This window comes from Cnephaeus nilssonii (genome assembly GCF_951640355.1).
Source record: "Cnephaeus nilssonii genome assembly, chromosome: 12".
Classification (NCBI taxonomy): domain Eukaryota; kingdom Metazoa; phylum Chordata; class Mammalia; order Chiroptera; family Vespertilionidae; genus Cnephaeus; species Cnephaeus nilssonii.
Window position 1 is genome coordinate 78,385,673 of NC_137083.1, and position 20,674 is coordinate 78,406,346.

Below are 20,674 nucleotides of genomic sequence, written 5' to 3' on the forward strand. Positions count from 1 at the left end.
GAAACATGCTATTTGGACGTAGGACATCCTATAAAATAAAAGGGTAATATGCAAATTGACCGGACGGTGGAATGACCAGTCACTATGATGTGCACTGACCACCAGGGGGTAGACGCTTAACGCAGGAGCTGCTCCCTGGTGGTCAGTGCGCTCAGCGCTGCTCAGCCAGAAGCCAGCTCAAGGCTGGCGAGTGCAGTGGCGGTGGCAGGAGCCTCTCTCGCCTCCGCAGCAGCGCTAAGGATGTTCGACTGACGGCTTAGGCCTGCTCCCAAGCCGGGAAGCGAAATCCCCCATCCCCCGAGGGCTCCCGGATTGCGAGAGGGTGCAGACTGGGCTGAGGGACCCCCTGTAGTGTACAAAACTCGTGCACCAGGCCTCTAGTATGCATATAAACTATTTGGATTATAAACTATTTGCATTTAAAATTTTGACAGGTAGAGTGAAGTTTCCCTTTATAATGACTCTTCAACCTTTACTATGCCCAGGTATAAATGACTACTGTCTTCTTCAGAATGGTTTTGCATTAAACTTAGTGATAGGTGTATTTAGTGATATTTGATGTTTCTTTTAAAACTATTGACTCTTGCTTGGCTGGTGTGGCACAGTGGTTGAGTGTCAGCCTATGAACCAGGAGGTCAGGGTTTGATTCCTGGTCAGGGCACATGCCCAGTTTGTGTGCTCAATCCCCAGTGTGGGGTGTGCAGGAGGCAGCCAATCAGTGATTCTCTCTTATCATTGACTAGTGTCCCAGTGCACGGATTTGTGCACATTGAAAGGAAATTAATTAGAAGAAATATTTTAATATTGCTATTCGCTCTTTATAATAGAAGTGTCAACCAAATTCACAATCAACAATGACAGATCGAAACACACGTGTGCGATTGACGCCAGTGAGAGCTTTATATGTATTGCGCATGCGTGAGTCTTTTATATATATAGATGTTTCTTTCTATCTCTTTCTCCCTCTCCCTTCCTCTCTAAAATCAATAATAAAAATATATGAAAAAAACAGTTAAAAAAAAAACACTATTGACTCTTCCTATTTAAGATATGTCTCCACTTACTTGCCTGCATGTATATGGTGAGTTCTTCACACACACTATACAGTTTATTCGTAAGGACAGTGTTATTCTGTGTTTCCATTGTGAATGGGATTTTGACCCAGTGTGTATTCTTTTTTTTAAATTTCTTTATTGATTAAGGTGTTACATATGTGTCCTTATCCCCCCATTACCCCTTCCATCCCCCCCACTCATGCCCTTACTCCCCTGTTGTCTGTGTCCATTGGTTAGTCTTATATACATGCATACAAGTCCTTTGATTGATCTCTCTCCCTTAACCCCACCCTCCCCTACCTTCCCTCTGAGGTTTGATGGTCTGATCGATATTTCTCTATCTCTGGATCTGTTTTTATTCATCAGTTTATGTTGTTCATTGTATTCCATAAATGAGTGAGATCATGTGATATTTATCTTTCTCTGACTGGCTTATTTCACTTAGCATAATGCTCTCCAGTTCCATCCATGCTGTTGCAAATGGTAAGAACTCCTTTTTTACTGCAGCGTAGTATTCCATTGGGTAGATGTACCACAGTTTTTTAATCCACTCATCTGCTGATGGGCACTTAGGCTGTTTCCAAATCTTAGCTATGGTGAATTGTGCTGCTATGAACATAGGGGTGCATATATCCTTTCTGATTCGTGTTTCTAGTTTCTTGGGATATATTCCTATAAGTGGGATCACTGGGTCAAATTGGAGTTCCATTTTAACTTTTTTGAGGAAACTCCATACTGTTCTCCAGTGGCTGCACCAGTCTGCATTCCCACCAGCAGTGCACGAGGGTTCCTTTTTCTCCACATCCTCGCCAGCACTTGTCGTTTGTTGATTTGTTGATGATAGCCATTCTGACAGGTCTGAGATGGCACCGCATTGTCATTTTGATTTGCATCTCTCGGCTGATTAGTGACTTTGAGCATGATTTCATATGTCTCTTGGCCTTCTGTCTTCTTTCGAAAAGTATCTATTAGGTCCATTGCCCATTTTTTGATTGGGTTGTTTATCTTCCTTTTGTTAAGTTGTATGAGTTCCCTGTACATGTTGGAGATTAAACCTTTATCAGTGATAACATTGGCAAATATGTTCTCCCATGCAGTGGGCTTTCTTGTTGTTGTGTTGATGGTTTCTTTTGCTGTGCAAAAGCTTTTCGTTTTGATGTAGTCCCATTTGTTTATTTTCTCTTTAGTTTCCATTGCCCTAGAAGGAGTATCAGTGAAGAAATTGCTTCAGCATATGTCTGAGATTTTGCTGCCTGTAGATTCCTCTAGTATTTTTATGGTTTCCCGTCTTATGTTTAAGTACTTTATCCATTTTGAGTTTATTTTTGTGTGTGGTGTACGCCAGTGTGTATTCTTTTAAAAAAATATATATTTTATTGATTTTCTACAGAGAGGAAGGGAGAGGGTTAGAGAGTTAGAAACATCGATCAGCTGCCCGCAACCAAGGTACATGCCCTTGACCGGAATCGAACCTGGGACCCTTGAGTCCCCAGGCTGACGCTCTATCCACTGAGCCAAACCGGTTAGGGCGCCAGTGTGTATTCTTATCTGTTGGCTTAGGTAGGAAAGCTGCGGACTTTTGTCCCTTCATTAAGTACCCGGTCATCTTACTGAGTTCCTAATGTTTTTAGTTTTTTAATTTAATTTCCTTATATATTCCAGGTCTATAATTATGATTTACAAATAAGTTTTGTCTCCTTCCCAATATTATTTCTTTTATTTAGTTTCTGATTTGTATTATCTACTTCCCCCAAAACAGTGTTAAATGAGAGCAATGATAGTGGGTCTCCTTGGCTTAATTCTGACTTTAATAGGGATGACTCTAGTTTTTCACTATGATTTAAGTCTGTTTTTTTTATTTTAATTTTTTTACTACTAATGGTTGCAATAAATGGTATTTTGTTTCCATAAATGGTGTCTTGAACACACTCCGCGTTTGAGTTGTGTTTTTCTTATCATTTTGCATCCTGTTCTGTATATAGCTGAGCCGCTTTGTTGTCAGGTCATCCCTGCTGGGCGTGCCAGGCTCATATTGGGCTGCCCTCCTAGGAGCGTTATTAGAATGCACACTTGTCAGGTTATGTTTGCAGTGTTCTAGTTAATAGCTTCTCATCGAAGTTTGAGATGAGCCTGTGCTGATGAAGATTTTATTAAAATTTTAAACTTGAATGTCTCTTTAAGAAATCTTATTAAATGTTCATTATGCTGTGATTATTCAAAGTAACAAAATGTCAAGTGTATTTGATGCCATATAAGGAATAGCACAGGAAAATGTAAAGATATATTGAATTACCATAGAGTCATCTGAAGAGTTTGCTCTGCCAGTGTTTTTAATTAATGCTGGGGTGATATCCAGCATCTAGAAGGGTACAGGAATCTGGAGAAGGCGCTGCGTGTAAATTAATAAAGAGGCTAGAGAAGAAATATGAATTTGTAATCCATGGGGGAGCCAGAGGAAGTTTAGCTGTAGTAGCTAAGTTCTCCCTACCTCCGGACCCAGGGTTCTTTTTATTCCCACATTTTGCCCTATAGCAAAGTAGATTATACATATCAAAGGTAAGGTTTAGTATACAGTAGGCATTGTCAGTTTTGGGGAAACTACCTTCGGCTGTTCAGGTGTTTGGCCAGCAGGAGGCAATAACATGTAGATTAAAATGCCCTCAGCTGTCTGGCAGCAAGCAATCAATTATGTAAATTTGGCGAAATGCCTTCAGCCGTTCCAGTAGGCAATAATATGTATCTTCAACCCTTGCTGAAGGCTCAAGGTTCCATCAACCTTTTTTTTTTTTTTAAATATATTTTATTGATTTTTTACAGAGAGGAAGAGAGAGGGATAGAGAGTTAGAAACACCGATGAGAGAGAAACATCGATCAGCTGCCTCCTGCACACCCCCCACTGGGGACGTGCCCACAACCAAGGTACATGCCCTTGACCGGAATCGAACCTGAGACCCTTGAGTCCGCAGGCCGATGCTCTATCCACTGAGCCAAACCGGTTTCGGCTCCATCAACCTTTTGATGAAACTTCTTGCATTTATGACATGCTGGAATTAGCCTCCAGCATTTAATGGTCTCAGTTTCACCAGGATGGTGAGGGAAGACCTCATAGGACGTTGTTAATAGGTAAGAATATTAACGTTTTCATGTTAATTTGCCTCAGCCAGGAACATCATTGTATGCTTAATGTTTTTGCTGCCAAGGTACGGTGTGACTGTGATAGAAAGCCTCCTTTGAAGGTTGTATTGTACCTTCTAGCAAAGTGCTGCTGAGTGGCATTGGCAGGAGTTAGGTGAATGTGAGAGTTGTGGGCCTAAAGGTGCTCTGGCCCACTGCTGCAGTTTGACCCTTTGCTGATGGTTTCCGGGCACAAGACTTTGGGATGGAGATGAGACCCAGCTGTGGAAGGACATTGGTGTCACACCACTTGGTTCACCACGTGTCCATTGAATTTCTACCACCACACACATTGGCGTGTCTGGTGTAGAGTGGTTTGCAGAGTGGTGTGTGACTCGGGACACAGAACAAACTTAAAATGACTCCTCTCCCCCCAAATTTAAATGGAATATTTCACACGTACAGAAAAATAATAGTAAAAATGACAACAACATATAGATAGCACTGTTTGAGTGCTTTTTCTCTCCCTCTATGTATTTTTATATATTAACTCACTAATTCCAGCAGATAGATTGTATTATACTTATTTTACAGACGAAGAAACTGAGATATAGATAGGTAAAGTAACTTGCCTGAAGTTACATTTTTGGCAAATCACAGCTGGAATTTGAACCTAGGCAGTCTGGTGCCAGAGTGCATGGTCTTAACTAATACAATACACTCTGCTGCCTTTCAGAAATACAAAAAGTATTATCATATACATGGATGATATTTAGCACCTAATTTTATTTATTTATTTAATATATTTTATTGATTTTTTACAGAGAGGAAGGGAGAGGAATAGAGAGTCAGAAACATCGATGAGAGAGAAACATCGATCAGCTGCCTCCTGCACACCTACTACTGGGGATGTACCCACAACCAAGGTACCTGCCCTTGACCGGAATCGAACCTGGGACCCCTCAGTCTGCAGGCCGACGCTCTACCCACTGAGCCAAACCGGTCAGAGCTAGCACCTAATTTTAACAAATGTTATCATTTTACTATATTTGTTTCAGTTAAAAAACCCCATTGCAAAAAGACAAGTGTTTTCTCGTCCTTGAGAGATTGTATTAGACACTGTCTTTGGTCTTTTCTGGACCCATCACATTGCTTATCAGCATTGCCCTTTGCAACCCCGGCCCTCCCTCAGCAGTTTGACGTGATTACCTTTCCTTCTGTCTGGCAGGCACTCATCAGCAGGCATTTTGGAGTATCTGCCACAGGCCAGGCACTGTGCAGGGTGGAGACACAGTCAAGAAGGCCCTGTTTTGGTCATGATGCAAGTCAGAGTCTTAACCGCATGGGGATGTGGGCTTACTTTAGTGCAAGGGGTTATTCAAAACAGACGTGGAAGTGCTGATTTTAGTGTTTGCTGGCCAGCTTGTTAGATCCTGTAGGCTTCTTTAGCCCTGCGTCAGTAATGTAGTTTATTTATATTTCTTGTCTGCAGTAAACTCCGGTGAGATGGCTGAATTGGGGGTGGTCTAGAATTGTTTCAGTTCAGTATGTGTTGACTTCCTTCTGGAAAGCCCTTGGCTCTGGGTTGGCTTTGAACCCACCCTGTGGGTTGAGGAACTGGTGGGTTCATTCCAGACGTCCTTCTGATGAAGCCGGGGCCAGAGGGAAGCCAGCCCGGGTCCCGGGTGCCTGTGGGCAGCTGGAAGGAAGCAGCCTGGGTCCCTGGTGCCTGCCTGTGGCTGGAGGAGAGAAGCCCTGGTCCCGGGTGCTGGAGGGAAGCCAGTGCCCGTGCCGGCAGCCGGGGGAAGGAAGGCCTACTCTTGCACGAATTTTTGTGCATCGGGCCTCTAGTGTTGTTATAGATGCAAAAAGACAATAGGCTCAGTTAAGGTAAAGGTTGACCTTGCTAGTGAAGATACTGGCCTAGGACGTAACTACCCACCATAACAACTTTTAAAGTTTAATTTCAGACCATCCTTTGTTAAGATCTCTGAGTTTGCAGACTGCCTGCAGGCCTTCCCTGAGCTTGTCAGGTTAGCATGTGGCCCCTTTTGTCCACATAGCATATGTTAAAAATATATTTAAAAATCATTAAATTAATTTACCGTATTTTCCGTGTATAAGACGACTGGGCGTATAAGATAACCCCCAACTTTTCCAGTTAAAATATAGAGTTTGGGATATACTTGCCGTATAAGACTACCTACCCCTCTTCCAACGCACACCAAATAAAAATTAAAAAAAATATCAGATTTGATTTCAATATGGTAATTTTAATTCAAATGCTTATGACATGCAGGTACTTAGCAGGAAAACTGTCACTTATAAACATAAGGCTGTTTGTCATCAAACATGTAAACATAAAACAGTGCAAGTGGATTAAACTTTTCCTAATTCACTCTAAAGCTGAAAGGAAGGATAAGACAATAAACCCGTGGGAGCTGCCAAGCTGTTTGTTTTCTAAGCTGTCAACCAAACTGGAATTGATGATGATAAGAGGAAGATAACAAACAAGAGAGAGAGCAAGTGCCGGGCAAGTCCCTGGTCAGTCCTCAGGAGCGAGATCTGAGAGGCAGAGAAGGAGGTACGGTAATAGGATACCAGGGCGGGCCAGACAGGTGAAAGAGGCGTGTTTTTCAGGGCACAGTGCCTCTCTATCTCTTTTTTCCATACCCCGGGTGTCCCGGATGCCTGCAGCTTGCTCTGCCCTTCACTTACACCTTCCTAGTGAGGCGCCCCCTCACCTTGTCATTGGGACCGCGTTAAGTCACTTCTTTCCATAAATCCTGGTGAGTGGATTTTCTTCTATCGTACTTGTACAGCGCCGCCCTTGCTGCTTTCATACGGTCGCCGCATACGATGGGGGAGAGCTCAAAAACGGCCGCGGCCGCATCCCCGCCGTATGCAGCAAGCTCCCGGCCGCACTCCATTCATTTCAGTGGAGCCGGACGGAGACCGTATGCGGCACAAAAAGGAGCCGACCAGAGACACTTGCGGTCTCCGTCCGGCTCCATTGAAACGAATGGAGTGCAGCCTTTTTTGAGCTCCCCTCACCGTATGCGGTGACCGCAGTCCGGCTTGGAAGTTTCAGCACCCGCCCTATAAGACGACACCCGGCGTATAAGAGGACCCCGACTTTTGAGAAGATTTTCCTGGGTTAAAAAGTCGTCTTATACGCCGGAAAATACGGTATTAGAATTTGGAATGTATTACTACATAAAAAATTAGTATTAAGTATCTTGAAAGAATTTGTAAAATAGAATGAATTAATAAAGTCACTTTCAGCACTGCCAGCAAGTGTTTTACTCATTATATGCATCACTACAGAATGGGGGTCACTGCCCAGACCTCACTGTTCATACAGCAGCCTGATCAGTACGGGAATGGGGGTCACTGTTCAGACCTGACTCATTGCAGCAGCCTATCAGGACGGGAGAGCCAGTGTGTCCGTTCAGCTTTTCATTTCTAGCAGATGGCTCTGAGTGGTGGTCCCCTGTACCCCACCTTTAAAAAAATAATGGAGGAGATTAGCCAGTGCTTTTGGAACAGATAGTAGTGATTTGGCACTCATCTCAGATGAGACTTTTGGAATCTGTCACACGTACCTTTGCAGAAAATGGGCTCATTCTGAAACGGGATGATAAGAAGATGCTCTGTCACATATCCTCAGGAGCGGCAGGAGCAGCTTCTGACATGTGCGTGGCATTTGAAGAGCATCATGCAATCCCTCTCCAGCCCCCGGAAGTTCACACTTCGTCCAGGGCAGCCCTGGGAGCGGAGGCTGCACACTGAGATTTGGGTATTTTCCTGCTCACTGGCTGTTGGGCTTTGGGCAGCTTAATGAACTCATTAGTGCCTCAGTTTTCTCGTCTGCAAAATAGTGATAATATTTACTTTCTTTACAGGGTTTTTTGTAAAGACTGAAAGGGTAAAAGCAGATTAAAGTTATTAGGGACACACAAATGTAATTTATTTGTACAGAATCTTTCCAACAGAAACAAGCATACTATTTTACATTTTTGTAACTGCTTGCTTATCCAAAATTAGTGTTTGATTCTCAGTCATTATAAATTTTTTTTTTAATTTCAAGGGAATATTTTGAGGCACGTTTCTAGGACTTGGAGAGCTTATAGTAAAAGGGATGTAGAGGAGAGTGTCGTTCTCTAAACGTGTCGATGACTTTGTGCTTTTAGGTATACCAAGCTTGGCTACGCAGGCAACACTGAGCCCCAGTTCATTGTTCCTTCATGTAAGTAAAGCTCCTCCCTCGCGTTTATGACGGATTGTTTCTCAGAATTGTTCTAAGCATTCTAATTCTGCTTTTCAAGGTATACCCGCCATCTTCATGTAGAAGTTTGTCCTGGTTCCGGGGAGGGTTATTTATTTTGACACCTAGTTCCTGAATATTGCTATTGGCTGCAGCTGTGACCTAACACCCCCCCGTCCCTCCCCGACCCCCAACTTTCTTCTTTTTTTAATATATATTTCATTGATTTTTTTTACAGAGAGGAAGGGAGAGGGATAGAGAGTTAGAAACATCGATGAGAGAGAAACATCGATCAGCTGCCTCCTGCACACCCCCGACTGGGGATGTGCCCTCAATGAAGGCACATGCCCTTGACCGGAATCGAACCCGGGACCCCTCAGTCTGCAGGCCGATGCTCCATCCACTGAGCCAAACCGGCCAGGACACCCCCAACTTTCTGACAGTCCTTTGTCACTGTCATTGAAGTTTCAGCCAGATTGGTTGGTAGGCGCCGTGCAATTCTAAATGTCTGAATTATTTAGACGTGTATGTGTCTCTTTAAGACTAATTTGTAATTTTTAAGTCAGCGCAGTTTTATTAACTTAGCCACTGTTCACTCTATTGAAAGACTTTTTTTTTGAAATGAGAGGCCTGATGACTGTTTTACTGTGTGCAGAAGTGTTCTTCTTTTGTTTACATTTTAGTCAGTAGAGAATGGTAGACTACAAAGAGGCATGCTCTCACAGCTTGGTAGCAGTGCCTCCCACCCCCTCTGTTTCCCATGGGAGCTCCAGGGTTAGGTTGGTTGTTGAGAGGGTAGAATTAGTCTCCGAAACGATTTAAATTCTGGAGATAGTTTACCAAAGAGTGACGTGTAGCCCAGCTGGTGTGGCTCAGTGGTTGAGCGCCAACCTATGAACCAGTAGGTCATGGTTCGATTCCCGTTAGGGCACATGCTCGGGCTGCGGGCTCCATCCCCAGTGAGGGGTGTGCAGGAGGCGGCCGATCTGTGGTTCTCTCTCATCGTTGATGTTCCTACCTCTCTCCCTCACCCTTCCTCTTGTTATGGAATATTGAATTTATGGAATTGGCACGGAAGAGACAGTTGGACTCTGAGGTTCAGGAAAGCCTTTATTCAAAGCAGCGCTGCTGGTTCAGGGGCCCTGAGATCGAGATCCTGAACAACCTGGACAGTGAGATTTCCTCTCTCTATATTCCTGAGTTTCTTTGTTTCTTCCGTGGTGGACTCTCACCGCCCCTCTCCCCCTCGAGAATCAATTAGATGGTTAACTGACTGTATCTAATGTCCATCCTGGAGGGCGCCGGTGACCTCCCTCTAGCTAAGCTGTTACATCCTTGTAGGATGGAAGTATTTAGGTAAATAGCTCTTGCAGGACCAGAAATTAAGGAAGGGGCAGTGACTAGACAATAGGCTAACAGGAATGTGCATTAGACATTGATTAACTTAGGTACAGAGTCCCTGCTAGCCTCCTACATTCTTTCACAAATGGAGTTAATTATCCGCTAGCAAGAGAGTGCAGTAGAAAGCAGGTTAGTGGGACTAATTCAGATTGCTAGCCCCCAAAATGTCTTATGCTCCCCAGCACTCTCTGAAATCAATAAAAATAGGTTAAAAAAAAAACAAAACAAGAGTGAGGTTTATCAGTTAAGTGAAACTCCACCTCCTAAATGTGGCTCTGGCATGTTAAGTTGTGGCCTTAGAATCCGAGCTGCTCTGGGGCCGGTGACATGGTGATGACAGGCTCTCCTGAGCCGTGTGGGGCATGGACAGCCGGGGAGGCGGGAGAAGGAGCGGGCTGAGTGTTTACTCAAGGGAAGACCAAAGACGTTCTGGTGGACATGGGTATTCACATCACTAGAAAGCATACTCCAGAGCCCTTGAGAGCATTTTCTTCACCCCATTCCATGACGGCATGCCCTGGACAATAGGCGTGATTGGTCTGCTGTGCTCTCATTTTAAATCCATAATTTGATGTATAGTTTGTATCACAGAATGGGGTCTCCAAGTCCAAGGTCAGGTGCCATCAGGGATGGTTTCTGGTGAGGTGTCTTCTCGTTGTGTTCTTGCCTGACCTTTTCTCTCTCCATGGCCGACAGAGCTCTGGTGTCTCTTCCTCTTTTTTTTTTTTTAATCCTCATCCGAGGACATGCTTTTATTTTTTATTTTTAATCATTATTATTTTTATTTATTTAAATCTTTATTGTTGAAAATATTACGTGTGTCCCCTTTTCTCCCCTCCAGTCTGCCCTTCCACCCCCGCCTCCCACCCAGGCCTTCTGCACCCTATTGTCTGTGTCCATGGGTTATTCATATATGTATACAAGTTCTTTGGTTGATCACCTCCCACCCACCCACCCTCCCCCACCTTCCCTCCAAGATTCCTCACTCTGTTCCATGCTTCCATGCCTCTGGATCCACTCCATTCATCAGTGCATTTTGTTCATTAGATTCCACATGTGAGTGAGATCAGGTGATACTTGTCTTTCTCTGACTGGCTTATTCATTCAGCGTAATACTCTCTGGGTCCCTCCATGCTGTCTCAAAGGGTAAGAGAGCCTTCTTTTTACCCCTGCAGAGTATTCCATGATACCATAGCTTTTTTATCCACTCGTCTACTGATGGGCACTTGGGCTGTTTCCAGATATTAGCTATTGTAAATTGTGCTGCTATGAACATAGGGGTGAATATATTCTTTCTGATTGGCATTTCAGGTTTCTTAGGATATATTCCTAGAAGTGGGATCACTGGATCAAGTGGCAGTTCAATATTTAATTTTTTGAGGAAACTCCATACTGTTTTCCATAATGGCTGCACCAGGCTGCATTCCCACCAGCAGTGCACTAGGGTTCTCTTCTCACCACATCCTCGCCAGCACTTAGGACATGCTTTTATTGTAGTTAGAGAGAGAAAGAGGGCTAGGGGGAGAGAGAGAGAAAAATCGATGTGAGAGTGAACATTGATTGCCCTGACTGGGGATTGAAGCAGCACCTGGGTATGAACCCTGACTGGGAATTGTATCTGTGACTTTTCAGTGTGGGGTTGACACACCAACCAACTGAGCCACACTGGCCAGGGCTCTCTTCTTCTTTTAAAAAATATTTGTATTGATTTCAGAGAGGAAGGGAGAGGGAGAGAGAGGTAGAAACATCAATGATGAGAGAGAATCATCATTCAGCTGCCTTCTGCATGCCTCCTACTGGGGACTGAGCCTGCAACCCAGGCATGTGCCCTGAGCGGGAATCGAACCCTGACCTCCTGGTTCATAGGTCAAAGATCAGTCACTTAGCCACACCGGCTGGGCTCTTCCTCTTCTTATAAGGACACTGGTCCTATTGGATCAGGGCCCCAACCTCATGATCTCATGTGACTGTGTTACCTCCTTATAGGCTTCATCTTCGAATGCTGTCACATTGGGGGTCAGGGCTTCAGCATATAGCATTTGAGGGGACCAGTTCAGTCATAGCAATTGGCATTGTGCAGGATACATCAATCTTTTGTGAATTTTGTTACTGTGAATGCCTCAGAACTTGACCATGTCATGCCAGATTGATAAATTAGCCTTTTTGGCTTTTCAGAGTAGATTAGATTTAAACCTTGGTAAGAACAGCAGCTCTGAAAGGCTGACCTCACACCTGTGCTTTAAAGCTTTGGACTTTATTTTATTTTTTTATAACGTATTTTTTTAAAAAATTGATTTCAGAGAGGAAGGGAGAGGGAGAAAGATAAAAACATCAATGATGAGAGAGAATCATTGATTGGCTGCCTCCTGCACGCCCTCTACTGGGGATTGAGCCCACAACCTGGGCACGTGCCCTTGTTGGGAATGGAACCTGGGACCCTTTAGTCTGCAGGCTGACGCTCTATCCACTGAGCCAAACCAGCCAGTGCTAAAGCTTTGGCCTTTAAACCAAGTGCAGTGTTTTGTTGTGGGCGCCATGTAAGCTGTCATCATTGGAGGGGAGGGGAACTGAATCCGGTAGTTAGCGGGATATTGTTCACTGTCAGGAGGTGGGGACTCAGATTGGTGCCGCAGGACGTTGGCAGTGGCAGAAGCTGGAGAGAGACTGAAACGTCAAGGACGGGAGTGGAAGAAGAGCTCTCCTGTTGGCTGAACTGTTGCCAGAGAGAGCAGCATAGGAGGCAGGTAGGTGTTGGGACAGTGAAGGTGCTGGGGCAGGTAGAGGCCTTGCTTACGTGGGCGTGGCCCACTGCTGTGTTAGTGCTGGAGCTGAACCGTTCTTCTGCCTCCAGAGGCTCCACTCACAGGCCAAGGCCAAGACCATGTGCTGAAGCGCACGCAGAGAGAAGGGTGGAGTGGGTGTGCAGGTGTGTGGAAAGTGCTGGGACCAGGCTTCTGATCAGGGGTGCGCACAGGCGAGGCACTGGTGTATGGGGGATGGCAGCACTCCGATAGTTTCGGAAATCACAACTCCGAGCGGACTATGGCAGATGTGGAACCACAGAGAGGGCTCAGGTGATGAAGGACTTCGAACCGCCTTCTGAAGGAATTTTAATTTGTGTACCAGGAATTTTCAAATTGGCTCTGCGAGGTCTGACTTGCTGAGCCTCTGTGCAGAACTTAAGTTGTCGGAGAATATTGGGAATCACTGACACGTGGATGGGTGTGTGTGGCAGGGCGGGGCGGGAGAAAGAAAGTGCGGCTCGGACATTTGGTGTCTGGAGAGTTGGGGTGTAAAGGTCCAGCAGGCACAGGGAAAGGTGAGGTGCTCTGTGGGAAGCCTGGACTCGAGACAGAGGCTGAGTCCAGAGATGGTTTTCTTTTTAAAAGATTAGAGGTCTTTAAAGTCTTTATTTTGACCAAAAAACCCCCACCCATGTAACCAGCACCCAGAACGAATAAATGTGAACACCTGGATACAAGCATGCGTCAGTGTGAGGGCCGGCCTCCACTTGTTCACCTGTCCTTCCCCGTCCCTGCTGTCCCTCCGCTGGTGGCTGTTTCCTGTAGCCAGTTCAGATGTGGTCCTTAGGTGACAGACACAGGGTCCATGAACAATGTAGCATTGTTTTTTTTTTTTTTTAAATATATTTTATTGATTTTTTACAGAGAGGAAGGGAGAGGGATAGAGAGCTAGAAACATCAATGAGAGAGAAACATTGACCAGCTGCCTCCTGCACACCTCCCACCGGGGATGTGCCCGCAACCAATGTACATGCCCTTGACCGGAATCGAACCTGGGACCCTTCAGTCCGCAGGCCGACGCTCTATCCACTGAGCCAAACCGGTTTTGGCTGTAGCATTGTTTTGTGAGTCTAAACATTTCCAAAATGGTATCATACTGCGAGTAACTTTCGGTATTGCTCTTTTGAAAACCCCTCAAAGTTTTGATTCTAAGGTGTATATCATTGTTGGTGCACACGGACCTAGGCTGGCATTCTAACACGTGCATCTACAACAGTTTGCTTTTTCACTTAGGCATTTCCCAGTTTTCTCTGTTGTACAAAATGGTGCAGTAAATACGTCTTTATTCATGTGTGCTAGTTTCCCAAGAGAAAACAATGAGAAATGGGTGGTTTCACCATCCAGGTGTGCCCTATTCCACCACGTCAGGTACTGTCAGATCGCTCTTCTGAGGGCTGTACTGACCTAAACTCCCATTGGCAGTGGACGAGTGTATGTTTTTACACATCCTTGACAACAGTTGATACCGTTGGACTTAAATTTTTGCCAGTCTAATGAATGTAAAGTGATGATGTCTCATTTTATAAGTTTGCATTTTTGAATACTAGTAAGGTATCTTTCTGTTTTTGTGAATTTTGTTAGAATTAAATTTTCTAGTTAGTTATTGCCAGCACATAGGAGGAATGCTGCTGAGATTTTTAAGTTGTTTTTGAATCCAGTAACCTTTCTGACCTGTCTGGTTTGTTCCAATATCCCACAGATTCTATTAGTTTTCTGTGCAGAATATTGTATTAACTGCAAATAATAGATATTTTGTCTCTTCCAGCCCCAGTACTTTATTTTTTCCCTTGGTCTTGTTGCACTGGCTAGAACTTCTACCTCAGAGTGTAACCAGGGATTAAGAATCTGAGTGGAAAATTGAATCTTTGCGAAGATTTTCACATTTCATTAGATGTTAAGTTCTGGAGGGAAGTTTGATATAATTATTTACTACTAAGTGTATTCCCAAATATCAAGGCTAAGCTCTTTAAAATTTTTTAAAATTGATTTTAGAGAGAGGAAGGGAGAGGGGGAGAGTGAGAGAGAAACATCAGTGATGAAAGAGGATCATTCATCCGCTGCCTCCTGCATGGCCCCTACTAGGGACCGAATCTGCAACCCAGGCATGTGCCCTGACCGGGAATCAAACTGTGACCTCCTGGTTCATTGGTTGACACTCAAACACAGAGCCAACCTACGGGGCAAGGCGAAGCTCTTATTAAAATAGTATATCAAAAGCCTTTAACATTTTCATATAGTGCAGTTTGATTACTGTACTTTTTGTGATAGATATTAGCCGGTATCCTCCTAGTTTTTCTTTTAATGGGAAGTCAATTCTTTTTCTTCTGTAACAAGACAAAAAAATATTTTGAGTTTATCTGATGCAGAGTTTTATTAAAATGTGAAATAGCATACTGGCTGCCCTGGCCAATTTGGCTCAGTGGGTAGAGCGTCGGCCTCTGGACTGAAGGGCCTGGATTTGGGATTTGATTCAGGTCAAGGACGTATGCCAAGGCTCGAGCTTGAGGCCTGAGCTTACGGGAGGCATCCAATCGATGTGTGTCTCTCTCATATAGATGTTTCTCTCTCTGTCTCTCCCCCTCCCTTTTGTTCTCTCTGAAAAAAAAAAAAAGTAATGGAAAAATATCATTGGGTGAGGATTAACAAAACCAAAAAAGAGCATACAGGCTTTTTTTTTTTTTCCAGTTAATTCTCCTCTCTTGTTAAAAACATAAAATTATGTTTTTAATTTTGTCTCCTTCTATCTTGTATTTTAAAAATTTGGAACATATTGATACATACTTTAGGAGCATTTCACTGTCTTGTGGGATTTTTTTTTCAGATGGAACTGAGAAATGGAGTAGTGTAGCTTTTGTCAGCACTAAAAGCAGAGCAGCTAAGTTCCCTCTGCCCTACCGAAAACAATGCCAGAACATAGAACTGGTCCTGTAGTGCTTTACATGCTCTTTGGTAGTGTCTTTTTTGGGAAACCCTCTAGCCTCCCTAAATCCCTAACATGAAATATTTACTTGCATATACGTAGGGATTCTACTACTCTTTCTTAATTATTTATGTTTTTAAATTTTTTTTATTTAAAAAAATCTTTATTGTTGAGAGTATTACAGATGTCTCCCCTTTATCCCCCTTTTGCCCCCCTTCACCTGGTTCCTGCCACCCCCCAGGTCTTTACCACCCTATTGCCTGTGCCCATAGGTAATGCATATCTATACTAATAAAAGCCTAGGTGGTCTTTGTGCCCTCGCGTGATGCCCTCACGTCATCACAAGATGGCCATCGCAGATGGCTGCCACAAGATGGCCGCCCTCACATCATCACAAGATGGCCACCACAAGATGGCTGCCACAGGATGGCCGGCAGGTGAGGGCAGTTGAGGGCAACCAGGCTGGCAGGGGAGTGGTTAGGCATCAATCAGGCCAGCAGGGGAGCCATTAGGGGGCGATCAGGCTGGCAGGCAGAAGCAGTTAGGGGCAATCAGGCAGGCAGTCATGCAAGCGGTTAGGAGCCAGCATTCCCAGATTGTGAGAGGGATGTCTGACTGCTGGTGCGGGATCAGGCCTAAACCGGCAGTCAGACATCCCCCAAGGGGTGTCCCAGATTGGAGAGGGTGCAGGCCGGGCTGAGGGACACCCCTCCCACCGCTGTGCATGAATTTTGTGCACCGGGCCTCTAGTATGAATATAAGATCTTTAGTTAATCTCTTCTGCCCCCTTCCCTCTGAGATTCATCAGTCTGTTCCATGTTTCCATGCCTCTGGTTCTATTTATTCATCAGTTGATTTTGTTCATTAGATTCCTTGTTCGTTTATTTTGATTTTTAGGTTCAGTTGTTGATAGATATGTATTTATTGCCATTTTATTATACGTATTTTTTTCTTCCTCCTTCTCTTCTCCCTCCTCCTCCTCCTCTTCCTCCTCCTTCTCCTTCTCTTCCTCCTCCTCCTCTTCTTCTTCCTCCTCTTCCTCCCATTCTCTACCCCCTCGCCCTTCCCATCCTCCTTCTCTTTCTCTTCTTTAAGACTACCCTTTAACATTTCATGTAATACAGGTTTGGTGATGATGAACTCCTTTAGCTTTTTCTTGTCTGTGAAGCTCTTTATCTGACCTTCAATTCTGAATGATAGCCTCTTTTTACATTGCTCTCTTTAGAGGGAAACGCCTAATTTGAGTTGCTGTTATGCTATTTTGTTAAATTTAATAAATCTTTATTGTTCAGATTATTACAATTGTTCCTCTTTTCCCCCCTCATAGCTCCCCTCCACCCGGTTCCCACTCCACCCTCTGCCCTTACCTCCCCGCACTGTCCTCATCCATAGGTGTACCATTTTTGTCCAGTCTCTTCCCGCACCCCCCACATCCCTTTCCCTCCAAGAATTGTCAGTCCACTCCCTTTCTATGCCCCTGATTCTATTATATTCACCAGATTATTCTGTTCATCAGATTTTTTATTCACTTGATTTTTAGATTCACTTGTTGATAGACATGTATTTGTTGTTCATAATTTTTATCTTTACCTTTTTCTTCTTTTTCCTCTTCTTAAAGAATACCTTTCAGCATTTCATAGAATACTGGTTTGGCGGTGATGAACTCCTTTAGCTTTTTCTTATCTGTGAAGCTCTTTATCTGCCCTTCAATTCTGAATGTCAGCTTGGCTGGGTAGAGTAATCTTGGTTGTAGGTTCTTGCTATTCATCACGTTGAATATTTCTTGTCACTCCCGTCTGGCCTGCATAGTTTCTGTTGAGAAATCAGCTGACAATCGTATGGGTGCTCCCTTGTAGGTAACTAACTGTTTTTCTCTTGCTGCTTTTAATATTCTCTCTTTGTCTTTTGCTCTTGGCATTTTAATTATGACGTGTCTTGGTGTGGTCCTCTTTGGGTTCCTTTTGTTTGGGGTTCTGTGCGCTTCCTGGACTTGTAAGTCTATTTCTTTCACCAGGTGGGGGAAGTTTTCTGTCATTATTTCTTCAAATAGGTTTTCAGTATCTTGCTCTCTCTCTTCTTCTGGCACGCCCATAATTCGGATGTTGGTACGCTTGAGGTTGTCCCAGAGGCTCCTTACACTATCTTCAAATTTTTGGATTCTTTTTTTTTTTTTTGCTTTTCCGGTTGAGTGTTTTTTGCTTTTTTGTATTTCAAATCTTTGACTTGATTCTTGTGATCCTCTAGTCTGCTGTTATGTCCCTGTATAATATTTTTTATTTCAGTCAGTGTATGTTTAATTTCTAGTTGGTCCTTTTTCATATCCTCGAGGGTCTGGCTAAATTTATCGGCCTTTTCTAGAAAATTCTTGAAAAACCTTATAACCGTGGTTTTGAACTCTATATCCAATCGTTTGCTTTCCTCCATTTCTTTCATTTGTGATCTGTTTCTTTGTCTCCGCATTTTCACTGCTTCCTTGAGTTGGTAGAGTAGCTAGGTGTCCTATAGGGCCCAGTGGCTCAGCCTCCCCCAGTTACCCGAGGTGGACACTTTTGGTGCACCCCTTTGTGGACTGTGTGCACAGCTTTGTTGTAGTTAAGTCTTGATTGTTGTTGCTATCACTGGGAGGAACTGACCTCCAGGCCAATTGGTTGTGAGGATCAGCTGTGTCTACGCTAGGAGAATTTCTGTGCTGGAGACACCCTTATGGGAGAAGACTTGCAAAAGCCTCTGTGCTCAGCTTAGATGGGGCGGAGTCTCAGGACAGAGCAGACAGCAATGGCTTCCCATCATCCCTGCCCTATAAGGCCCCTAGGTCTCAGTGTCCCTCGGTAATCGCTGCAAGCACCTCTGAGAGAAAGCCGCCCTCGAGTTTCACCCACTGCCAGACAGTCCAGTTTCTCCCCGAATGAGTCTGGTTTCCCAGAAACTCGCCCAGAACTGGAGTTCAGCTCAGTTGGGAGCTTCTGTCTCCCTCCCGCTTTAGAAAGCCAGCCGCGCACTCAGCCGCCCGTGCACTCAGCAGTCAATCCTCTCCGTGCACGCGTGCCTCCGGACCTCTGCCTTCCACAGCTCCCCTGAGTCTCCGTGTGCTTTCTCTTTTCCTGACAGTCCAGATTCCCCCCCCGAATGAGTTTGGTTTCCCAGAGTCTTGCCCGGCACTGGAGTTCAGCACAGTCGGGAGCTTCCGTCTCCCTCCCGCTTTAAAAAGCCAGCCGCGCACTCAGCTGCCCGTGCAGTCAGCCGCCCGTCCTCTTCGCACGCGCGCGTCTGCCTACCTCAGCCTTTTGCAGCTCCTCTGAGTCTCAATGTGCTTTCCTCTTTCCTTCTAGTTGTAGAATTTCCACTCAGCCAGCTTTCCTGTGGTTCTGGATGGTGTTCGTTTTGTCTTTTAGTTGTAGTTTTGATATTGTTGTGCGAGGCAGCAGTTTAGGTGTTTACCTATGCCGCCATCTTGGTTTCTCCTCTGTAAATTATTTCTTATTTCAAGTAGTGTATGCTTAATTTCTTACTGGTCCCTTTTCATGTCTTTGATGTTCTCACTAAGGTTCTTGACAGTCTCAAGAAAGTTCTCAATCTTAGTTGCAATTAAGATTCTTGAGTAACCTTATAACCATGGTTTTAAACTCTGTATCTAGTAGTTTGCTTGCTTCCATTTCATTTAGTTCTTTTTTGAGATTTCTTCTGTTTTTTAATTTGTGACATGTTTCTTTGTCTCTGCATTTTGGCTGCTTCCCTGTGTTTATTTCTATGTATTGTGTAGAGCTGCTATGTCTTCTGGAATTGATAGAGTGGACTTGTGTAGTAGGTGTCCTGGAGGGCCCTGTGGCTCAGCCTCCCAGTCACCTGAGCTGGGCACTCTAGGTGCGCCCCTGTGTGGACTGTGTGCACAGGCTTATTTTAGTTGACCCTTCATTGCTGTTGGTGTCATTGGGAGGAATTGAACTCCAGGCCAATTGGCTGTGAGGACCAGCTGCGATTATAGTGGGAGAGCTGCTGTGCAGGAGACACCCCTATGGAGAAGGACTTGCTTCAGTGGGGACTTTGGTGCTCACTGAGTCAGCCTCTTGAATGTGTTGCTTGTGGATGTGTAGAGTTGTAATCTGGTATGGTCTGAAGCTGTTCACTGGGTGCCCTGCCTCTGGGAGGTGCAAAGTCAGTGACTGCCTGGAGCCCCTCAGCAGGAGCTACAGAACGATCTGCAGATGGCTGCCACTAGTATTGGGCTTGGAAGTGACCAGGTGAGGTCCAGGTGTGAAGCAAGGCAGGCTGGTGCTAGTGTGACGTCTTGGGCCCCTTTTTGGTAGTATGGGGCATGCTGACACCAGCTGCTGCTTGTTTTAGGGATTTTAGGAAAGTCTGAAGCCGGAGCCAGGAGAGCCCATTCATATCGACAAGCCGCTGCAAGCATCTTGGGTAGGGCTACAAATTGGATGGGGTGGGGTCTCAGGGAATCACCAGGGCCTGGCGAACAGCATGAGCCAAGCTGATGGAAACTCAGATATGGTTGCCAGTTAGCTCTGCGAAAGGGGGAGGTACCAGCACAGGAACAATGACAGTGCCCCTGCAAGCACCCCTGTCTGGGAGAAAGGCACCCCCTGAGTTCCTACTCCAATGCCAGAGAGTCTAGTACCTTCCCATATTTCCCTGGCTCCCTCAATGCCGCCGCCCAGTGCTCAGAGAAAGTGGACTGTGTAAATCTGTGTGCCTTTATAGGAATACCTGTGTCTCCTTAGCCATAATCCCCACTGGTTTTTACAGCCTAAAGTTACGGGGATTTCTCTTCCCAGCTCTGGAACCCTGGACTGGGGGGTCTGGTATGGGGCTGGGACCTCTTGCTCCTCATGGGAGGCCTCTGCAGCCACGATACCTCTCCCGATTAAAAAAAATGGGGAGTCAGACCAGACCGGCTCTGCATCTCCGCCTCTCCTACCAGTCTCAGTGTGCTTTCTTCCTTACTTCTCTAGCCAGATTTCAGGTAGTTCTGAATGATGGTTGTTCTGTATTTTAGTTGTAATTTTGATTGTGGGAGGCAACAAGTACCAATGTTTACCTACCACACCATCTTGGTTCTCTCCCTAAATTTGGAACCCCTTTCTTAATTATTGAGATAAAT

The 20,674-nt window shown here is 44.8% G+C and overlaps 1 protein-coding gene across 5 annotated transcripts in view; it reads left to right on the top strand.

The window, feature by feature from the left end:
* Positions 1-20,674, top strand: part of ACTR3B (actin related protein 3B) — a 61,368-nt gene that overhangs the window by 6,422 nt on the left and 34,272 nt on the right. For 4 of the 5 annotated variants that reach the window (XM_079785735.1, XM_079785736.1, XM_079785737.1 and 1 more), the window contains exon 2: positions 8,363-8,418. The exons of the other annotated variant lie outside the window; for it this stretch is intronic. In XM_079785735.1, coding sequence (XP_079641861.1) covers positions 8,363-8,418 — 56 coding nt within the window. The remainder of the gene's footprint in view (positions 1-8,362; positions 8,419-20,674) is intronic. 5 annotated transcript variants of the gene reach the window in all.